Source organism: Zosterops lateralis, assembly GCF_965231275.1.
Source record: "Zosterops lateralis genome assembly, chromosome: 17".
Taxonomy (NCBI): Eukaryota; Metazoa; Chordata; class Aves; order Passeriformes; family Zosteropidae; genus Zosterops; species Zosterops lateralis.
The window spans coordinates 3,518,716-3,541,606 of NC_139777.1; the positions used below are offsets into that span (position 1 = coordinate 3,518,716).

The 22,891-nt window shown below is 46.5% G+C and overlaps 2 protein-coding genes across 4 annotated transcripts; one reads left to right on the forward strand and one right to left on the reverse strand.

Annotated features, from left to right (window-relative positions):
- Positions 1-1,447: 1,447 nt before the first annotated feature.
- On the forward strand, positions 1,448-14,758 carry TCTN1 (tectonic family member 1). The gene is made up of 15 exons (XM_083874186.1): positions 1,448-1,644; positions 3,092-3,212; positions 5,121-5,251; positions 5,655-5,821; positions 6,249-6,336; positions 7,222-7,331; positions 9,969-9,989; positions 10,400-10,525; positions 11,091-11,216; positions 11,543-11,625; positions 11,967-12,107; positions 12,417-12,573; positions 13,239-13,364; positions 13,715-13,859; positions 14,646-14,758. Exons 1-14 carry the CDS (start codon positions 1,488-1,490, stop codon positions 13,856-13,858), a joined length of 1,698 nt encoding a protein of 565 aa, XP_083730312.1. The 5' UTR covers positions 1,448-1,487; the 3' UTR covers position 13,859; positions 14,646-14,758.
- A 580-nt stretch (positions 14,759-15,338) lies between these two features.
- On the reverse strand, positions 15,339-20,475 carry HVCN1 (hydrogen voltage gated channel 1). 3 transcript variants are annotated; one of them, XM_083874187.1, is made up of 6 exons: positions 20,399-20,475; positions 18,771-18,997; positions 18,197-18,301; positions 17,719-17,950; positions 15,759-15,871; positions 15,339-15,465 (listed from the first exon to the last, which is right to left on the reverse strand). In XM_083874187.1, the coding sequence occupies exons 2-6, from the start codon at positions 18,960-18,962 to the stop codon at positions 15,400-15,402; spliced, it is 708 nt and encodes a 235-aa protein (XP_083730313.1). In that variant the 5' UTR covers positions 18,963-18,997; positions 20,399-20,475; the 3' UTR covers positions 15,339-15,399. The 3 variants fall into 3 exon arrangements, with proteins under 3 accessions (XP_083730313.1, XP_083730314.1, XP_083730315.1); XM_083874188.1 differs by lacking the exon at positions 20,399-20,475 and adding an exon at positions 20,344-20,394; XM_083874189.1 differs by lacking the exon at positions 20,399-20,475 and adding an exon at positions 19,070-19,814.
- Positions 20,476-22,891: the final 2,416 nt, after the last annotated feature.

The window sequence follows — 22,891 nt, forward strand, 5'->3', positions numbered from 1 at the left end:
TGCTCCAGCTCTCCTCCCTGCAGGATTGACTCTCTTTTTGTTCCTTTGCTGTGGGACAGTGAAAGAGATGGAGTTGTAAAGTTTTCCAGGATTTCCTCCAAACACAGGCACATATTCTCTGCAGCCAGTCCTGCTACAGCTTCAGGGAGAAGCAAAAAAAAATTAAAGCCCTAAGGTGCCATTTTTACAGGTTGTTTTCAAAATAGAAATGGGTGAAGTCACTCTTTAAGGCTGAAAAAAATAAGAAACCCAACACCAGCAGCAGCAGCATTTTGGTCACCTCAGGAACAGCAAAGAAACAAAAGAGACTGAAAACACCAAGGAGGTGAACACAGAGGTTTTGGGGTTACATTTCACAAGCAAGGCAGGTGGGAGGTTATTTTTGGGTGTAAGGTCTGAGGTGGAGTGGAGCACACCAGGTTCTCACCTTGGTGTCACCACGTCCTTGGAGGAACAAAGTCTTTCCACGGGCAAGGATGATCCAGGATTTTGCCACATGAGCTGGAGCTGTTTCAAACCCATCTTTGATAACATCAAAGGGCCTCAGTGGCCTCTGTCTTGTGTGACTCCTCACTGCTGTGATGTGGACACTGTGGAATTATTTCAAAGGATGGAGCTGGAATTTTAAGAGAATTTTTAGAGCTTTTGTTGTCTTCCCTTCAAGGTGACAGTAATGAACCTGGTCAGGGAAATAAAAACAGATCTAAGTACAATGGAATTCTTAAGGTTGGAAAATACCTGAGGAACCCTAAGGAATGATGATAATTTAGTCACTCTCTAGCCCAGTTTTTTTTTTTTTTCCAAACTAGTACAAAACTAAAATAATTTAGGTTGAAGAAGACCTCAAAGGTAACTGTGCACATGAAAATATTACTAATAAGATTACTGAATATGCTCACTGAGCGCTGAGGACCCACAGCATCTTCAAAAGGAGAAATTTTAGCCCTTCAAAAATTACTTAAAGGAAAGATTACAAAAAAGAGTTTAAAAATAGGCGAAATATAGTATTTTATATCTCAGAAGGGATCATTCTCCAATTATTTTTATTTTTTTTTTTAATGTGTGGCCTTCCAAGAGCTTTTTTCCAACCATTTAAGTGGATGACACTTGGTTCACTACACCTGAAACCTTTCCTGTGGCTCTGAGGGGGCACCGACCCCTCACCACAGCCTGGGCTGGGCTGGGCTGTTCGTGAGGGCTCTGAGTGACACAATCGGCCCCTGGGCACCACCGCGGCGCCCAAACCCAGCCAGAACCTTACGCGCGGCCTCTCCCCGAGGCTCTCCGCGCTGGGGGGGGGGGAATGAGAGAGCCCGAGGGCGGCTGAAGGAGCCGCAAATCTCCGAGATCCGTCCCCACCCCACACCCGCCATATTCCCCGGGGCACCGCCCTTCCCCTTCACCCGCCAAGTCTCGCGAGAGCGGGACTCGCTCTTCTCGCGATACTTGAGCGCCCTGGCAACGCGCCGTTGCTAAGGGCGGCCGCCATGGCGGCGGCGGCGGGGCCCGGGGATTTCTTCATCTTCCTCCTCCTTCTCCTTCCGCCGCCGCCGCTCCGGGCAGAACAGCCGGCCGCGGAGCCCGCAGACATTCGTGATGCCGCACAGGCGCGGGTCCGCAGCCCGCCGGCCCCGGTCACGGACGGTGGGTGCCCTCTCGGCTGAGGGGAGCCCCGCTCGCGGCCTCCCTCGGGCGTTCGGCCTTTGGCTTCCCCTTCCCATTGCGGTCACCCGGGATTGCCACAACCGCCCGGCTTCTCCCGAGGATCTCTGCAAGCGCTGTTTGGGCTCTCCTGGGCAGCTGCGGCCGAGGCTCGGAGCCAGCTCGGAGAGGCTCAGCGAGCTCCCGGCACGGATATCACACAACAGGGATCCCACAGCCCTGAGGCTCGGGGAGGGTGGAGGGCAGGGTCTCCTGCCCGCCCAGCGCACAGCAGACAGCTCCGACCTGGCACAGGAGCCCAGACTGGCCCTGGATGTCCTTGGAGAGCTCCACACACCCCCCGAGCTGGCTGCCCCCCAAGGCTCAGCCCCAGCGCTGTGGACACATTGTCATGAAAATAGAGCTCCCAAAGTTTGGTTACTGTGTTCTCAGAAGGTGTTTCCCACCTGAAATTGGCTACACTTTTATATCCCGGTGGTGTTGCCCTCAGCTGAGCTTTCCATGGGTTACTTGCCTAAGGAAACTCACCCCAGAGTTAAATCTCTAATGTCACAGACATAACCTTGCAATCTAATAATCTATGTTTAAACTTGTCTTGTTTACAGGGTGAGCTCAGGATCCAGGGCTAAGCTCAGCCAACAGAACAGTCAGAACTTCAGAGATTCCAGGAAATACCTGGATACTGTTCAGGTGGTCAGAGAACATCCAGGAGGCCACAGGGAAACAGGCAGCAGTCAAAGTGAAATAAAAGAATTATGAAAATATTCTCACTGGCCTTAATTTTCCTCATTCTGTGCTTTTCTTAAGTTTGGATTAATTATAGAAGAGCAACTCTCAAAAACAGTTCAGTAGAATAAACATTTGCTCTTTGAATTTATAAACTTGAAAACCTCACAGAGTTTGAAGAAGTTGCCAAGTGTATTTTAGCAATTTCTCTGTCTGTGATTACAATATTTCAAAGTATCTAAAAACAGAGAGAGAAAAAACAGTTTCAAAAGAGTCAACTATGGTTATGTTGGCACATCAGGGAAATATATTCCTAGACCCTCAATACTTGTAAACATCTCTTTGCTCTTTCAAAATCTTTTATTTTTCTTCCCAATAAGCAGATAAACACACCTTGTTGGTATCTCTTATTTTTTTCCTCTGCAGGGCTGAGTAGGTTTTCACACCTCCAAAATCCCTATTGAACTGGGGTTTTGTTTCTCAGGGAACAGATTTTAGTATTGCCCTGATTTTGTCCAGGTGTTCCAAACAGATTTGCTCAGCAGCAGAAAAACATGGCTTTAAAAAATTACTTAGAGAAAACCTAAAATTGGAGAAGGCTTTTGGTCACTGTGAAAATCAGGGCGAAGTGAAAAGTGGAAGCGTTTGGGACACGCTGGGAGGTGTCAGATCCCCAGAGCAGCTCTGGTTTTCTCTGGTGCAGTTGCCGGGCTGTGTGTCTGCGACCTGCTGGTGGCTCAGTGCGATGTCAACTGCTGCTGTGACCGCGACTGCAGCGCCGAGGACTTCAGCCTCTTCACCACCTGCTCCGTGCCCGTGGTTACGTGAGTGCAGAAATCACCAGAAAGCTCAAAAAATCCTCTTTCATCTGCTGCCTGCCTTTGTCAGGGCTCTGTCTTCTCCCTCTGACCGATTCCTGCCCCTCCTTTCACCGCTCCCTCCTGCACTCTGCCCCCAGTTCTCCTCCACTCATTCCCTCTTTCCTCCTGTTCCACTGTGCTCCTCTCTGTGGGTATTTAGGTGGTGATGCTTTTTTTGGGGAGGGAAGAATGATGCATCTTCAGACTTTGATCAATGCAGAGTCTGGAAGTTAAGAAAACTGATACCACAGGACCAATCTGGCCACTTCTGTAGATCACCAGTTTTTATCAGTAAATTTATCAGTGACCTCTTTGATTACATTTATGATGTCAGCTATACAGTCTATTCAGAGCTTGTTGAAATATTGTGAGCATTTTTTTCTGACCCTTATTTTACAGATCACCATCCCAACCTGCTCTCTCCCACTGCCACTTCACAAACACTAAAATGTAACATTTTACCAATAAAGTAAAGCCAAGAGTGGTTTCTTTGCTATTTAATTGCTCTGAAAACACCTTCACCCTATTCCATCTCCTCAAAGAGGAGTTAACATCCCTTCAAACTCATAATGTGCAAAAAAAAAAATCTCCTGGTGACTTCTCAGAACAATAAGTGCAGCTTTTCAACCCACCTTCTGTATAAATTATGCCAATCTGAGCACTGGGGTTTATTCTTGGAGCTTTGAAATTTGAATTAGCAATCATGCCAGACTGTGGTTTCTTATTGTTCTGGCACACAAAGACTCCTGCTCCCCATTTATAGATATTTATATAGATCAGAAAGGTCTAATCAACGCCCTCCTGAGTGACACTTTAATTGCCTCGGGTGACTGTGCTGCCTTTGTCAACTAGAAATGCCTCAAAAGAAGTTGTGCTTCTTTGCCCAAATTCTTTTGTGCAAAACGGTTATTTTGCATGAAAAGCCATGGGGTTTTCAGTGTCTGCAGGTGTTGTGGGTCTCATTATTTACAGCAGAATTTATCTGCATTTGCATATTTGTGTTATTTTGGCTGATGCCAAGGCAGAGGCCGTGAGGGCTCTGGAACAGCAGCAGCAGAAGGGTTTGATTTATGATGGGATCCTATTAACAAATGACTCACCTCATGGAAGAGCTTAACTCCAGGCTTCAAAATTTCTAAAAGTCATTTCACTTCTCCAGGGCCTGTCCTTAGCTGCTCTATCCTGCTAAATAACAGTTTCACAGGGATCATCAGCTGCTGTTTGTAGTATGTGGGACACACCAGGCTCTGAACTGGCACATCCTCCTGCAGTTCTGGGCTGTTGATGAGTCCATGGCACAGCCTTAAACACTTCTCCAGGACAGGCTGGGTTATTTCACCTCCTGTTCCTCACCCTGCTGTTTCTTTCACATGCATCTCAAGTAGGAATTTTTCCCATTCCCTGCTCAAAATTAATATTATTCCAATATCTATAAAACTGACCTGTTTTCCTGCTCTGACATCCCACTTGGGTTATGGAAATGAAAGTTCTGCTGAGCTGTGTGTGCCCCCCCCTGCCTTTCTGGGGCTTCAACCATCTGGTTCCCACCCAATTTGGCATTTTCTCTCTCATATTGTCACTGCTTTTCCCTCTCCTGGTCTGTTCCTTACCTTCCTTTACGTTGCTGTTCGCAGTTTCCTCTGCTGAATAAAACATGTGGGAGAATTCTCTATTATTTATAATTAACCACAGAGTATAAAACAATAGGAACCTTCTAAGGATGCACAATTGTTCTACAAATTGTGTAAAATTCAGTTATTTAATTTTTTTTTATTTTTCTGTTGCTGCCTCAGTAGATGGAAAGAACTTTAAAATCTGGTCAACACTAACTTTTAGTGGATCATTCATTTATTTTTTGGTTTTTTTTTTCAGAGGTGACAGCCAGCTGTGTAGCCAGAAAGCTGCTGTGTACTCTCTTGATGTTGAAGCAAATCCACCAGAAAGGATATTTAAATTAATTGACCAAGTCAATCCCAGTATTTTCTGCATTCATGCTACAAACTGTAAGTAGAGTTGTAGGCAATATTAAGCATTATGGTTTTTTTTTTTGTTTTGTTTTGTTTTTGTTTTGTTTTGTTTTGTTTTGTTTTTTTTGTAAGCTCTTTAGTACCAGAAAAAAACTAAATTTAAAACTATTTTTATCTTATTAAACCTCTCAGGAAACTGGTAATTCTGTCGGCTCACAGTCCTTATGCTGTGATCCTTTCACTTGTTAAAACATGGAATTAAACATCTGGTACTCTTGGTCTTCTCTGTTGGAAAAAAACAAAATAGTTTGGGTGGAGTTTTTTTGTAAATAATTTAGCATCCTAAATAAATAATATTTAAAGTTGTCTCATTGTCACTAAATATTGTTTCTGTATTTTTTTTCCCTTAAATTATCTCCTTCTTTAAATATTTTGACAGATGAACAAGCCCTGTCCCTCAAATCCCCAGAAATCCCAACGCCAGAAAATTTTGATCAGTTGCTTGACAAATTTGGAGGTGCAACTTTCAGTGCTGAGCCTGAGAGCTGGAATTTGGATACAGGTGCTGAAAATCCCCCTGATGCAAATGAAACTTCCAGATATGAGGTAAATTATCTCTGATTCAATAGGAGGTAAATTATATTTGATGCAATTAGTATTAGATTTTTCCAGAAAGAATAAATCAGCATTGTTTGCATCTGCTTTGAAATAATGCAGTCCTGCTGGAAGAAGCAAAATTTCTATTGATCTTTAAATATAGAAATGTAAAAAGAAGAAATGTAATGTTTTGTGTTTTACTTTAAAAGTGAACTAGATTTTTAAGATCTTTGAAAAAAAAAGTCAGGGAGTTTTTTTGCTATTTTCAACATAAAGCTGTAGCAGTGGCTGAGGAATTGCTGCACAAAGCAGCATTGAGAGATCCTGTGGAAATAAGTACTGCTTTTATTCATATTTGTTGTTAAATAAAAATGCTCTGAAACTTTCCATGGGCTGAAACACACCTGTGTTCCTGACTGTGGTTTTTATTTGGCAGTTTGGGGTTCCTGTGCAGACAGAGGATGCATTTCTAAGGCTGCCCAGTCCTGTTGTCTCTTCCTGGTGCTCTGATGCAAATCCTGCAGGTTGGAAAATGCACTTGAATCCTAATTTTTTGGTTTTTTTTGCTTTCTAGTATTCTGCACTGGTTTGAGATGAGCCAGTCAGAAATCTGGCACACTCCCCATGGAGAATTCAGCTAAAGGTTCTTAAGCAGATGATTTTTCAAATCACTTCTGTTTCTCTGTTTTGTTTGTTTTTTTAAGACACAGAATGGAAATGGTGTTGCATCTCTATTAAACACTGAATGTAAGATATGTAAATCCCTGAGAATCTTATTAAAAGGTTGTTTATTCAACAATCCAACGTCCTGTTGGGCATAATTGGTTTAACCAAACAGGACAAGGGTGACACCCTGAGGGAGGAGGGGTTTGCACTGAGCCAGCCCTGCCTGGGCAGCTTTTGGCTGCTGCCCTTTGCCCAGGGGTTCCTCTCACAAGTCAGGTTTGCAGGCTGAGCTCTGCATTTTAACCTTTCAACACAATTTCATGAAAATCTGCAGAGGTGGAGGCAGAAAAGAAAAAGCCACAACCAAACCCACACACCTGCATTTTCCAAACCCCACTGTCATCATTAAATGTGGTCTCATAACAGTCGTGGTGGTGATTACAGCACTGAAGTCTCTTGTCAAAGAAAAAAAAAATAAAATCTTATTAACAGATTAAAAAATTAAGTAATTTTCATGAAGCTTTTTCTACTTGTTAAGAAGCAATATTCTTTTGTCATAGCATTTTTTGGAAAATATAAAAAGTTAAATTCTTCAAAGCCCACATAAAACCTTATCTGCAATAGAGATGACGTTTACTTTCAATTTTGCTCATACCTAAAGTTCTTGTACTGTTTTTCATTTATGCTTTTCATAATTGCTCTTTCATTTCCTCCAGTGACACTTGGTGACTTTTTTTTCCCAGGGTTTTTAGTAAACCAAGCCACAAAATGCATTAGATCAGTAAGTGTGGAAAAATGTGACAGCATTCAAGCACTTAGCATGTTGTTTTATATCAACTCCAGCATTTTGGCAGTAAGTATGATTTGAAACAGTCATAAAACTGAAATATTCATATTTTATATCTTTTTGCAGCTGCAGAACGAAGTAACTTCTGTTTACTGGGGGATACGATGTTTTATTTGGATTTTTAAATTGTGGGTTGGGAAGAAACATCTCCCTATACAGCAGACTTCTATACAGAAAACCTTTGGGAATGTTTTTACTTCAAGCTTTGGTAACAGAAGCATTTGCTGTTCTCTGCTTAGCCAAATATAAATAATATAGTCAAAGATAAAGTAAAAAATAATAGTTTTGGAGAGCCAAGGTCATGTCACTGAGCTAGTGCAGTTTCACATTTCTGTGCATGTGCAGGCTTTTCCAAGAAGCCCGTTTACCAGAACACGTAATTCTAAGAAATCTGAGTTTTAAAGGGTTGGTAAAACTTTGTACTGAAAAAAGAACCTGTCAGGTTTAATCCTTTGCATCTTCCTCTTTCCTCCAAGCCTCAGTTTTTTATAGTGGAGGCTGGCACAGCCTTCTTTATGCTCCCAAAAAACATGACTGAGAGGAAGTTGCTTTGGATCCAGCCTGCTAAAATCCAATCTGGGGTTATTTTTCAAAGCTTTGCCTACTTTTTCATCCCTTTGTGACCTGGGGGATGATGTCTTCTGTATGAATAAATCCCCTGTAAGGATATTCATGAAGACAAAGAAATCACACATGAAAAAATGAAACTGAAGTACATCATACCTTAACCTGATGGCTCCTTCCAAAAGCTGAAGGTCGTAAAGAAACAGCAACCTGTTCACCATTAAAATTATTTTAATTTATGTAATTATTTAAATTAATTTAATTAGCAGTGAGTAACTGCTTCAAGACCCCTTCCAGGCTGCTCACAGATTCCAGAGCTCCCAAAGGCAAGGAAAGCCCCCATAGCAGTTCACACCCTCACAGTGGGATCGTTCTCCTGCTCCTTCAGGATCTCATTGAAATCAGCCAAGGATTGCTCCCAAATGTTGGCTTTTGATCCTCCTGCTGTGGAAGAAGTGGAGAAAACTGCCTCAGAAGGGCTTTGAGTGTGTCCATGTCCTCTCAAAATTAGTTCTTATTGGCTGCAGGGCCAGAAAAGAACAAGAGTGGGTCCAGCAGCTGAGTGGGTTTGATTTTAAGATGAATTCCCTGTCCTGACTGGAAAAGTCCATAACCCCTTATCCCTGTGCTGCTTGCCAAGGCAATGGCTGAGCTCAGGAGAGGTCAGAGTTCTGCCCAGAGCACGCTGGATGTCAGGAAGGATCGGATGCAGGAGCTGGAAAAGGCTGAGAAGCTGCTGGAGATGCTCTGCGGGAAGGTTCCCTTCCCAAAGGGAGCTGGAGGTGGGATGTGACAGCAGAGGAGTGATGGCAGTGGGGACAGGGTGGTCACAGGGCAGAGCAGGAGCCCTCCCAGAGCCAGCAGGTGGAGCTGCCGCCAAAAGAAACGGCAAACCAGTAACTGCGGGAGCCTTACTGGGAGCACTGGGACTCAACTAGCGGGTCCTACAGAAAGCCCCATCCCCAGGAGCTCACCCTCCCTGCCAGGAGTGAGAAATTAGGGAATGGCTGCAGATAATCTCTGCTCTCTGCCCTGGCCTGGCCAGCAGATCCAAGGAGTGTTGGGGATTCCTGGAATCTCCCAGCAGCATACTCCCAGTATCTTCACACACACCGTGGTTGGTGGGGAGTGTGTAGATGCCAAAGCAACGAGCTGTTCCTGCCTTTCCTGCTTCCCTGCTGGGTCTGGGGGAAGCTGAGGCAGCAGAGTGGCTGTCAGTGACCTGCAGGGACATCATCCACCACCTCAGTCCTGCATAAACAGAACTTTAGGAGTGGAACTAGAACTTTCACTCCTGTCCCAGTCAGAAATAGCACTGTTCCCTGAAGGATGAGTCTAATCTTTACAGGGACTTTTATTCATCCAGCTCATCCTGATGGCTGAGCTGTACCTTGGGATGATAAATGTGTGACAAACTGTACCTGCATCACCTTCAGGTCTCCCGCTCCCAGGAATGTGTTTCCTGCTGGGATAGGAGATGAGTCACTGCTCTCCCATCATAATCCCATCATAATTCTGCAGAATTGCTTTATGATCAGAGTCCAATCCTTGGTCCCTTCCCAAAGACGTGACTCAAACATTCATTGGAAAGTCAGAAAAGTAAAACCTTTGACAGAATGGTGCTCCATGGGAGTATTTTACAGCCCTGATTGATGACCTTAATCTGACATTTTTGCCTTTCCATTAAATTTTTTCGTGGAAATTTTCCAGGGGGGTGGAAATATCCATGTGCTATAAAACAAGAGAGATACTTGGTTCTTTTTTATTATTTTAGAGACCATGAAACTTTGGAATTCTTACCATCAAAACAGGACAACAAAAGCTCTTCATTTCTTTGGGAAGCACAGCCTGGCAGGTTTCCTAAACTGGTGGTCTCTGAATAATTCCAAGAGTCAGAGGAAGGAGGGGATTGGATTGTGGCAGTTCTTTTCACACTTCCTGGATACTCTGGTTTATATCCAATTAACTCCATAACATAAAAGTTATTGTTATGAGAAAGAGTTAAATAGACAAAGCCTTACCTGCTTTACTTGATAGACCTTTGCTACTGCTTTAATTTGTCTTTTTATTCTCCCTCAGGTGCCCAAATCAAGTCAGATGGTAAGTATCCTTCTAAATTAGTTGGAAGAGCTGTGGGCAAAATTCTTATTAAGTTATAGTCAGTGGGGATTTTTCACTGATTGATCAAATCTTTACATTAAAAAAATTACATCATTTGCTATCAGTAATGATACTTAGTAACTCCAAGATAAAATGCTGCCTGCAAACAATAAAGCCTGATACATTCCTCTCATATAAAACTCCCACTCTTCAAGAAAATCTCTTTATTTATTTAAACCCAGACCCTTTGGTTGAGCTTCAGCAGCACTTGTAGCACAGCAGTTGTTCAGAGAAATGCTGAGTGCTGTTGCTGTGGAACAGAACCCTGAAAGGTCACACACATAATAACACAGAAAGAGCTAAAATTAATTATACCCAATGTTCAGAACTGACAAGAGTCTGTTTTTCAGGTGAATATTTCTGTCCAGTCCATAGTTGTCCAGTCTCTGAATGGAATGAGGACTTTACTGAGCAGTACTGATGTCCTGAGGCTCCCAATGGTTTCGGATGGACTGTGCATCAATGCAGTTCTTGGGGTAGGTCTGGCAGCCTTTTCCTCCTCAGAGCTGATGGAAATTATCTGTGCATCAAATCACTTCTGATTCCCAAACTGCAAAGCTGTCAGGAAGGCCTTGCAGTTTCCATATATTGTGATATCTCCAAAGTAAATGTCATGGGACAAGCACTGATTTTGGATAAAAGGGAGTGTTTTGCAACAAAATAATAACTGTGTGCAATATAACATGGAGCCAGGCTGAAATCCTGGTGTTACCTCTGTGTATGTGGCAAAACAGACAATGACATGAGTTTGGAATTTACTTTATGCTTGGGAGAAGATAATTTCAGGTGCACTAATGACAGAGAGAGGAATAGATACTGCACATTATCTGTTAAAGTAGATGAACATTGTGTCTGTGCTTAGGTTTATCAAGAAGTCAATTGTGAAGAGGCTCCAGCCTCTAGAGGATTTAATCCATCCCCACCCTGGAGCTGAGTTTCTTAAGCAAAGAAGAAAGAAAATACTTGCATGGTTGAATTTTTTTTTTTCTAGTTTCTCTTATGGATTTGTTCAAATTAATATCTAAACCGTTTAATTTTCAGGTGAATTACCACATTACCCACACAGACACAGGAGAAATAATAGAAGCAGCTGCTGCTTTTGTCTTGGGGGCAATTAGCAAAGAAACACTTTCAATAGAGCAGAGCTTCGAAATCAGCTTCACTCAGGTAACTGTGGAGATGTCATGGGTGACTTGGTGAAAGACATTTAATTACAAAACTTATTCAACTCGAATCAGAACAATTGTTAACAGCAAGGTAAAATAGAACTTGCCCTGGATATCCAGCATTTCAGAGCTGGGCAATAAAGGCCTCCAAAGTCTGTCACATTTACAAGTCCCAGCTTGTGACTATAACAGAGAAAGCAAAGCCATACTTACAGTCTTGCCCACATCATTCAAGGCAGGTCATAATCCTAAAATAACTGAAATATTTCTGTGTTTTCCAACCACTTCAGTGCAGGATAAGAACTAACACTCTGTTTGCATTTGCAGGAAAATACAGAGCCAGTTCCTCTCAGTGGCAATCCTGGTTATGTTGTTGGGCTGCCTGTCAGAGCAGGATTCCAGCCTCAAGGATATCTTTTCCCTGCTGCATTTTTCTTTGCTGCACTTGCTCTGGTCCATCCTCACCAACCCTTTCTAGCATGGCCATCTATGAAATACATCTGTTCTCTACCAAAAATAAAAAATGTGCTTTTCTGGCTGTGTTTTAGGAGGGAATGACTCAGTCCTGACTGCAATCTCCTGGGTTGTGCAGTGAGGTACATTTAGCCCTTCATTGCACACCCTGGTGCTTTTCCACACTGTGAGAGGAGTCTTGAGCCATTTGCAGCTATATTTTAAGGATATGATTAAGGTTTTTTTTTTTTTGTTCTGATATCCATCAAGCATTTAATTTCCCTTAACTGTGTGTTACATCTGGCATTATTCAGAGTAGTAACAAACACAGCCAACTCACCATTCTGCACAGCACATCCACCCAGGACTGCCTGGCAGCACAGGGAGCCAGAGCTCCAGTATTATTTGGTTATAACATGATATCAGGCTGTAAGTTAAGGTAAGAAGTAATTTTTTTACTTTTATTTTTAATTTAATGCTTTTAACCCTCTGACAACCCTTTCCCTTAGGCTCTGTTCAGGTCCTAGGCCATTTATACAGCTGGAGGAGTATTGAGAATGGAGTATTTAATTATAAAAAATGTCATTTAATTAACAATGGTCTTTCTCTTGGAAAGATTGTGTACATTAGCAACTGTAGCCTGAAGGCTTGAACAGAGCAGAGAGCAAGGAGAAATGATGACTGTGCCAAACCAATGGATTTTGCTGTAACTCATTTTTTTTATTATTTATTATTTGTTTTCTGGAAGAATTACAGCAGCTACGGAATGCCAGCCTTTGGCTCAGACCCTCCTTGATGTGCTGAAGGGCCAAAGCTTTCCTGAGTACGTGGCCTCATTTGGGAATTCTCAAGCCCAGGATGTGCTCGACTGGGTGCCAATAACTCAGCTCCTCATCTCAGAACAGGTGAAAGTTAAACCACTTTCAACCTCTCCACCCCTGCAGCATCAGCTCAGCTTCACACCCTAAAAATGCAGGAACCAACTGGAGGAGAAAATGGGGCTGGGAATGCAGAAATCAGCTGGAAGAAACTCATGGAATATTCACAGAGGAGGGTTTCACTCTTGCTGTAGAAGTTATATTTAATTAAGCTGGTATCCAGACACCTCAGCTATTGATCAGGGCAACATGTTGAGTACAAAATGAGTTGTTTAAACACAGGTTAGAATGTTGCTCTTCTAAGGAGAAGCACAAGAGCTGACAGAGTGAAGAAATAGAATCAGTGTTTCCCCTCTTCCTCCAGGCCAGGGTAAGAGAGAGAGAAGCACAAAAGATTGTGGATGGGTTCTTTCATGCTTCTGCAACTAAAGAGTGAATGGTTTCTGTAACCAGAAGTGTGATAGTTCAAGAAGAAATGCATAAAAATATCTAAGACTGTCGCCTTCAAAATCCTGTCCTGGCAGAATTCAGGATTTTGTCCTGCCCAGCAGTGGTGCAGGGTGCAGCTGCTCTGGTCACCTCCTCAATGAGCTTTCTGGGGACATTCTACCCTTTTAATAACATGAATAATTAATTACTGTGATGGTTTCTGCAATAAGGCAGACAATGAGATGATTTCTCACACTTTGCAGAGCTCATGCCAAATACCAGTGTCACTGGGAATAGAAGTGAAGTGGACTAAATATGGATCCCTGGTCAATCCACAAGCCAGGATAGTGAATGTTACAGCCACAATCACCAGCACCACACTGAAGCAGGTATGTAATTAAATTACAGGATTTAAGATAAAACAAGTGGCTTTGTTTTCCTTGGGTATCAGCTGTGTGACAGTGACCCAGATAATCTCTTTATCTAAAGGCAGCACTTCACATTAGAATGTATTTACACCCAGCAGTTCTCTTCCAGCTCAAACACAGCTGTGGGCTCCTTGCCAAAACACACTTCAATAAAAACTATACATCATTTATGGAGAGAAACATGGAACTATATGAAAAAAAAACCCAAAAACAAAAACCCCAAACCTTTTCAACAAGTATAATCCAGACCAAATAAAACAGTTGTACAAATAGAAAACAGAAGGTAAGTCCTGTTTGTATTTTCATTGCAGCTTCCCTCAGGAAGGGAAAGGATTATTCCTATAACAAGTTCTGTGGTTTTCACTGACATTTCTTCACCTGCAGAGCCAAGCTACAAAGCTTGGCCCACCATTGACATCAAGTTACCCTTTGACTTTTTCTATCCCTTTGTCTAAGGTAAGTATGCATTAAAAAAAAAAAAAAAAAAAAGCCTTATTTCTGCTTTATCTTATTTTTAGTCCATTGTTTGTCCTGTGACTGTGATGGGCCATCACTTTCTTCTGAGTTGTACATACTGGGCTAAAATTGGCTGAGAGAGGAAGGGTGAGACCTTGTGAGGGTTCTCAGAGGGTTCAGAGTGAAGAAACCCCCATGAAGTGGAAAGTACCCAAATTATAACTCTGCAGAGAGGACAGAGGTTGCAGTTTGAACTTGCTGGTGGCTCTGGCTCACAGCCACCACCCCTGCAGCACATGGGATCCAGCCTCAGCCTGCCCAGCAGAGGCAGGAGGGGAAGGAAGAGCACAGGGAAAGCAGGTTCATTATCCCATAACAGCAAAGTTAAATTGCTAATTAAACTCATCATGTGCTATTAGATAAGGCCTCTGCTTTATCTCCTTGCATAGATGAATAAGCCACATATTTCTGGCTATTTTTCCCACACCACTAATTAATTACTTTTTTTTAAAAAATCTGAACTGTTGAGTTGTGCTTGCAGTGACCCCTCCAACTGAGTGAGGCTGAAATCCACTGGAGACACCTGCTGCAGTCACCATCTCTCAGAATTCCCACTTCTTAAATCTCCCTCCTCAGCTCTCAAACAGCCTCTCCACAGGGACACTCTAATACCTGAAAAAATTCAAACACCAGCCTGGCCCTTTAAAATTTGCTTTTTCATGGCTTTTCTGGAGTCTGACTGTTCCCAGCAGTGCACTCACCTACATCTGTTCTTACATATTCCAGTTCCTTTAATACATGGATTTATGAGCTGTGGAAATAAAGAACTTTGCAGCCCCATGGGCTGTGAGGGAACAGTGAAAAGGGAAGAAGAGATGAGGGAATGCAGTATCAGAACTGGGATCTACTGCTGGAACAAGCCATTGTTTGATGTAAGATGGCACATGTTTGCCTCTATTTTGGGGCTGATTTCTTTGTCAGGGAAAGGAGTGGTGTGTTGGTGTTTCTGAAATGAATGTTATATAAATAACAAAGTGGCACAAGCAGCAACAGAAATGAGGAAACTACCAACAGTATGAAAAGAATGGTTGGCAAAGAGATGTATTGATGAAGAACAGGCAGCTGGTGGAGAAGAAATTACCTTTTCAGCCTGGGTTCTTATCATTTATACTGCAAGTTTGTTGCAAACAAAGATTGTTATCACAGAAAAAAAAAATGAAATTATTTTAAATAAGTGGTACTCTTCTGGATGTATAGCTTGTAAAGATGTGTCTTTATTAAATTATTTTGCAGTTTTGACTGTACAACTGTACAAGAAAGGAAAAAAGATTACTGTTTACAGAGACTGTGTGTGATTAATTTTCCAGTAGAACTATTTTTGCCATCTCAAGGTCTGATCAAAGTGGAGTCAAATAGAAAACATTTATAGAAAACACAATACAAGAGGAAGCAAAGAGACAGAAAAACCTTTCAGGTCAAGCTGGCAGATTCCAACACTGCAATCTCCAAGCAGAATTCCCACCCATGGAAAACTGGCCTCCTATTTTTGCTGGCTGAGGAGTCCATGCTGTTTCAATATGTTATTCAGCCTCTCGATTTCTTGCTCCTGTAGGAGACAAAGAATTCAAATCATTAACAGCCTGCAAGCAGCTTCCCAGGTTCCCAGAGATCTTCCCACTGCTAAATGTACCTCCTGCTGCAGGAAAACAGCACAACCTGGCCAAAAGAAGTAGGACAGAGGTAGGGACATCATTCCTCTGAGGAGGAGCAGCCCAGGGAGGCGCAGGCAGGGCTGTGCTGCTCCAGCCCAGGATGAGGAAACCAAGCCAACAGTGCCAACCTTGCACAAGGATCCCCTTGAGCAGGTAAACCCAAATTAAAAGTGTTTTTTTCTTTTACCTTCTCCAAACAGCTGTGTTCCAGCTGTTCCACCCTCGTGGCAAGTTTCAGGTTTGCTTGCTTTAACTTGGACACTTGTTGCTCCGAGCGGGTCTTCACCGATAAAATTATTCCTGTGGAACAATTCACAGTGGGTTTGCTTTACATTGTAAAACAGCCACGAGCAGGAGTTCACAGCACACAGGCTCTGTACTGCAGGAGCTGAACGTGTTCCTCTCCAGCTCAGCTTCTGTCATCTTCAACCACCCTTCCCAAGTGCTTTTCTTAATGAGGAAGGGTTTTAAATCAGCCTCTGGAGGGATTTGGATACCCATATTCTGCTGGGGGAGAGGCAGCCTGGACTCTGAGCTGAATTAATCACTCTGACTGTCACTCAAATCCTGAATCTGAATTTGCTCCCTTGGCAGAGCCCTGGGGTGCAGCTGGGGCAGCTTTGCTGTGTTTTAGCAGTTTTAGGTGTGACAGCACAGCAAGGCCTGGGCCACAGGGCTCCTCCACCATCTGGGCTGATTGCTCTGGCTTGGCAGAACAGGACCTGGCACATCCTCAGGTCCACAGGGCTTTGGTTTCACCTTGCACAGCTGCAGTGAGAGCAGGCAGTGTCTCCTCACGGCAGAGGTGTCACTTCTCTCTAAGCACCATTAGGTGATTCCATGTCAACTCAGCCCCCACACTGAAGGCATTTTCTTCCCACAAAAATAAAACAAGGCAGCTCGATGAGAGCATGAAGAACATCAAGTTCTCCCTCCTGACACAGTTCCTCTGGATCATGGTTGATTCCAGAGCTCCAGTTTGGGCTCTGGGGGTTCAGTTCTCTGAAGACAAAGCAGCTCTGCTGCTCATTTGCATTGATAACATCGACAGGAACCGTGCCCAGGCCCTGACACCCAACACCCCAGCGTGGGGCAGATTCCCTTTGTCCCTTTTTGCTGCAAGCAGGTGGACATTGCATAAAGCTTGGCTGGGAGCCTGGAGCACCCAAGGATGAGGGGATTTACTTGTAATTGCAGCCCCGTTTTGTGCTGTAAGGTGAGGCTCCCGTGGTTCCCACGGCCGCACGCAAATCCAGTTTCTCTCTGACTTTCACTCTGAACTGAGAAAAGCCACAAGCTGCTCTCACATCTCTCTTCTTTCTGGCTACAGCTGCCAACCAGGCACTTTCTCCCTATTTAAAGAGTCTGAGGGCAGTGGGCAGCTACGTCAATCCCCTCCTCTGATCACTGCTGTGTCAAATATGGAGCACCCACCAAAAATGAGAACACGGGCACAGGACAGAGCTTGAGCTGAGGTTTCCTGCAGGAATTTGAGATCATCTCATTGCATATTTTTTGGAATCCCAAAATTCCTTCCTCAAGAAGGAAGAAAATGTTTGTAGCTACACTTGTTTCAGAGATGTCCGAATTTACATCTATTTGCAACAATTGACAGTTACAACGGTGAAATCACTCAAGCCTGATTTGGGGACATTTTCTATTTCTCTTTTCATGGCAAACCCTTTGAATTCAAGCAAGAAAGATCTAGAGTAAGATCCGGACATTCCCTGCAGCATCCCTGGAGGGAATAATGGAGTCACAGCAGAGCAGAGCATTAAAACCTACTCTGCTGTAGCAGCAAATTCAGGAGGGCAGGGGCTCCCCTGCCCAAAGGATCCTACAATGGAAATTCAGAATGTAAGCCATCCCTCTCCAGGAGAAGGGTGCAGGAACAGATTATGGGGTATTTTTAAGGGGAATGTGCCTGGCTGCCATGCACCTGAGGCATCCCACCAACACAAACAGCAGATTGTCGCTGCCCCAAAGAAATTGCAGCCTGGTTAAAGCCACATTCCAGCCAGGAAAACAACACAGGTGGAACTCTGAGCTCGCTGCGAGAGCAACACCCCTGGGGTTGGGTTTGAGAAAGGAACAAAGCCCAGGTAACTCAGGGAAGTTTGGCAAATCCAGCCCAGCTCTGCACCCACCATTGATGATCCTGGCCACCCTCCAGAGCCGCAGGAGGATCAGGAGCCCCACGGCCTCAAACTCGTGCTCCAGGAAGATGAGGACGACGTCGAGGATGAAGGACACGATGACAACGATCCCATCCAGCACCTCAAACTTGTGGTAGAAGAACTCCCGGCCGTAGACAAAGACTTTAAACCCCACCTCAACCAGGAAGATGGTTAAAATGGACAGGGAGAGGTAGTGGAAAACCTGGGAAAGAGCACAAGTTTTAGGCAGGAAGCCCCATGGAGTGCACACAGGCAGGGCAGGCTGGAAAGCCTCTGCTGCCTGAGGGCACCTTTGGTTTGGCTGTATAAAGAGAAGGACTTTTCTTCCATGACCACCAGCTCAGCAAGGCTGGAAGTCCAGGTTCTGCCTTGCCCAGCCTATCCAAGGGGCTTTGAGCCACCAAAGGGAGGGAAATGCTGTTCATGATGATGTTTCCCCACATTTTACCTTTGGCGTTATATTGTATCTGTCCGGATGGATGATTTTCAAATCCATAAGCAATTCCCCAAGGACCAACAAGGCATCCAGGATCACCAAGCAGACAACCCCAACCTGTTGGAAGAGAAGAACCAACATAATTCCCATCCCAGCAGAGACAGAGGAGCAAGAGGAGCCAATGTAGACCTTCAGCTAAACACACCCTGATGCCCACAGCCCCTGATCTGGCTGGTTGTCTTTCATGGAGCTTTCCATTGCTCCCTCTCCTGCTGCCCTGAATGGTGGGTTATTCCACATGGAACCCCCTGGCTTCCCATCAGACTCTGCTTGGTGTGGGGAGACTCAGGGAGCTGGAGGAGAGCACGTGCCAGAGCTGTGGTGATTGTGCACTGGGGCTTGTCTCCTCTCAGGAGACATCTGCACCTGCAGCAGAGTTGCTCTGTGCTGACAGGACAGCTCAGCTCAGCATCACCCACTGCTCTTTGCACCGTGGTGGTCACAACCTCAGTGCTCTCCCTGAGCTCCATCCCACAGTGGCTCTGCTGTCACAGGTGCCCTCGGCCTGGGGTTTGTTCTGCCTCACCTGAAACCTGTGAGAGCTGAAGAGCTTTTTCATCATGTACTGGAAGGAGATGTGTCTCCTGGAGGGCTCCAGCTTGATCTCTGCATCTGGCTGCTTGTCCCCAGCCTCCTCCTCCTCCCATTTCCGATAGTCGTTGCTCCATTGCACGGGGTCATCGCCCACCACCGTGAAGTGCTTCAGGTACTTGGACATGGCTTTGGATCAAGCTGGCATCACCCTGCCAATGTCTGAGGGACAAGAGCAGAGTGTCACCTCCCCGTCTGGGGCTTACCAAGGCTACCAAATCTTCCTTTTCTCACCCAGTTGAGGGTGACGAGAGCGTGACATTCGGACACAGCTGGCTGGGCCCTGCTGACGGGAAGTTGCTTCATGGTGATAGGGCTGGTTTTGCATCACCTCCCCCGGCACCACGCGGAGCCCCCGCTGCCTTCCAGTTCTGTTTGCACCCCACCGTGCTGCTCTACAACAAGGAACTTCCTCACAAGGTATTTCCAAACCTCTCCAAACAAAGCATTGATTACAAGAGAAAAAGGCCCAGCCCTTATCTGGCACCTCGTGGTGGAGGTGGGGGAAGCTGCTCTTGTGTTTCTAACACTGATCCAGCCAGGGAAGCTGTTGGTCAAGCTGACCCCAGCATCCTCACCCTCCGGCCACACTGCCAGGATGAGGAACAGCCATAATTTCCCTCCATTAACACCAATGACACCCTGCTGTCTCAGACTTTGCAGGCAAATTAAGCAGGTGATGCCCACATTCCAACCCGGCAGGTGGGTGACATTGTCCTCCCCATCTCCTCCCGTCCAGAGCTGACCTCACCCTCGGGCACCGCGGCTTCAGCCCATCCCTGCGGGTACCCAGCCAGGGGCAGGACCATCAAACCAAACTCCTGGTTAAGGCCACGCTCCAGCAATGAAAACCGTATGAGTGAAACTCCGAGTTCGCTGGAAGAGCAAGACCCGGGGGCCTCCAGACGGGCTCCGTGGCTGTCTGCAGGAGAGGCTCCTGTGTTATCACAACCCCGCCAACCTCCCTTCCTCTTTGGGCAGCACTGCGAGGCTGTCTGGCCCACAAACCCCCCGAGATCCGCCAGCACATCCCCATCCCGCCCTGCGGGCACCCAGAGCCGCCCGGGGAGCTCAGCACAACCTCTTCCCTTGGGCCGCCGGTGCCACCGCAGGTCCGCCCGTGCCCAGGGCTGCTCGCCCTCTCCTCGCCACCCCGGGGGGCTCCGCTCCCGGCTCCGGCCACCTCGTCCCCTGCCGGGAGGAGGGAGCCGGTCCCACGGCGCTGTCACAGGGGCAGCACCTTCGTTCTCCGCCCCGGACACCGAGCGGGGCCCGCGGGGGGCGGCCCCGGGCATCGAGCCCCTGCTCCGGGGGGGAGCCGCCGGGGGATGGAGCATCCAGGGCCCCGGGGCCCCCCAACCTCCCCCGTCCCCAGCAGTGACCGGAGCGGCCGCGGCGACGCCCAGAGCAGGACGGAGCCCGGGCCGCGGCGGGACCCCGAGGGGAAGGACGTGGCAGCCCCGGAGGGTCCCGCTGTAACCCCATCACCCACCCCGGCCCGCACCCACCGAGCCGAGCCCCGGGACCCTCCCGGCCGCCCCCCGCTCCCCCGGTCCCCGGTACCGTGCGCGTCCCGGCTGCGCCCGCTGCCTCCCGCCGCCTCCCCCGGCCCGGCCCCGCCTCCCCCCGGCCGGGGGCGGCCCCGCCGCGCCCGAGAAACGACAGCGGGTCCCCGAGCCAGGCCCCCTTCCAGCCCCGACGGCCCCGCTCCACATTTCCCATTTCCGCAGCATTTTTTACCCCGAGTTGCCCGCGGTTCGTCTCTCCGCGAACAGGACAGGCCGGATGGAGTTTAAACTCTTTTTTTCGTTGTTTTTAAACTTTTTTTCCCCATCACGGAAACAACGAGCAAAGATCCAGGAGAACAGTGAACTTAAACTGTGACTCTGCCGAGCCCAGAGAAAGCTGCTGAGCACGGACACAGATCAGTCCCATGAGGGATCAATGTGGGCTGTGAAATCCGGGAATCGGGCCTGGATTAATCTGCCTCCATTTATAGGCTCGTGTTTTTTCAGAGGTTTCTTCATGTTTAGGGTTCCCTCCATCTCTCAAACACAAGCTGGTTTGGGAATTCAAAGAAAAGCTCAGCGTGAAAAGCACCTGGGACCCATCTCTGCGGGACCTCTGCCGGAGCAAACTGGAAATATTCCCACCTTCTCCAAGGAATAAACACTTCTCCAGTTTTGCACTTCTAAAGCCCAAAGATGTTTCTTTCTTTGAAAGGCTTTCCTCCTAGAGAGTGCTTAAAGCTTTTCCTGCAACCTCAATGTTTTCTAGCACCTCATCCCAAAGCACACATCCCTGTCCTTCCCAGGGGAATGGGGAATGAACACAGGCAACACCCTCCTGGAGCTCCACGTCCCCCATCCCTCAACCATCACCCCAAAACAGCGACTCACAGAACTCTGAGTGGGACAGCAAAGGCCCCCTGACAGGGAGGTTTAGCCTGAGGTTTCCAGTTAATTTGGGCATTTTGGTTTCAACTGAGTCCAGTAAACAGCAATGGGGGGGAAGATCTGTACCTGAGAATCTGATCTCATCAGATCCAGCCCCTTTTGGGTGAGGACTGTGGGGTTTAAGGAGAAACCCCCCACCATGAGAGGTGTGTGAGCATAAAATCCTTGTGTTCCCCCTGTGTGCCCTGAGCTCTGCTGGGGAATAGGTCCTGATGTTCCAAGGAAAATTGATGTGTTGTTATTGAAGTCAGCCTGACTTGGAGCTGAACACAACAGCCCTGACACATCCAAAGCAAACCAGGAACAGGCAGAAATGAGCTGTGTGGAAAACCAGCCTTTCCACAGCTGGATGGCAAGGACAGACTTCACCTCGGAGAAACCAGAAAACACCCCAGTGCCTCGAGGGACACCCAAGATGAGAGTGCCTCAGATCTCACCACTCTTTCCAGGGTACACGACAGGGACTGAAGAGGATTTGGATTTACAACAATTTCCTGCTACCTGTTGTGGAGACCTCCAGCACAGTCCAGTGCTCCTCCCCAACCCAACCCCGTCTCTGCAGCCCCCACAGAGCTCTGGGCTGGCAGGAATTGGTGTTGGGCTGTGGGGACACTGCCCTCGGGAGGCTCAGGGCTGCTCCAGCCATTCCATGTGTCAGCTTGATATTCCTACAAGTATCATTATGGAAAAACAACTGGCAACCAGCATCTACTCTTCCTCTCTTCCTCTACTGATCAAAACAACCCCAAAAATGGCCATAAAGTGTGCCTGAGCTGTTGATCACAACCTGCAGCAGGAGCAGCAGCCCCTTCCCTCTACTATGGTGGGACAGGACCCATCCACCTCCACCCCGGGGAGCCTGAGGAATGACCCAACCTCGGGGAATGCAGCCAGGCAGAGAACACAGCCCGGAACAGGCACCTGTGTCACTGAAACTGTGTTTGGGGAAAGAGAAAAACAAGCCATAGAGGACAAAGGTGTGGCACGGCCAGCAAGGACAGGTGACCACGTCCCTTCCAGAGCAGGCACATCCCAACTGGTTCCACGTGTGCTGTCACCCACAACAGCAATAACAGATGTGCAGGGGGTTGGACAGGGAGGGAGAAAAATTACAGAGCTATAAAGGAAACCACAAGTGTGATTCAAAGGGTGAAAGTAAGTTTGTGAGAGCCTTACCAGGTAATCTCTGACATCTGATCTAGCAAGCTCAGCACAGGTAGTTAGAGGGTTTTGATTAATCAGCTGTAGAGGGAAGGGGAAAATGCCTTCAGAGTAGGAAAATGGCTCTTTGATTCAGAGAAATACATTGAAAAAATAGTCAGTGGCTGCAGACTTCCCAGAAAATGTCTGTGGCAAGCAAGTCCCACTCACTGTGGCAGTAAAGGGGGAGTCAGTGGGACACCAGGGTAGAGCTGGGCATTCCAGTGACACACCCATTCCTCAGTGGATGCAGCAGCACTGCAGCTGTCCCACAGCAGGGACAGGGTAGGAACCAGGCATCTCCTCTGGGTGTTGAACACCCCACAGCATTTTCCACACAGCAGTAGAGGACCCCGGGCTGGTCCTGTGGAGGCTGAGAGCCGAGTGCCTGGAGCTGGCA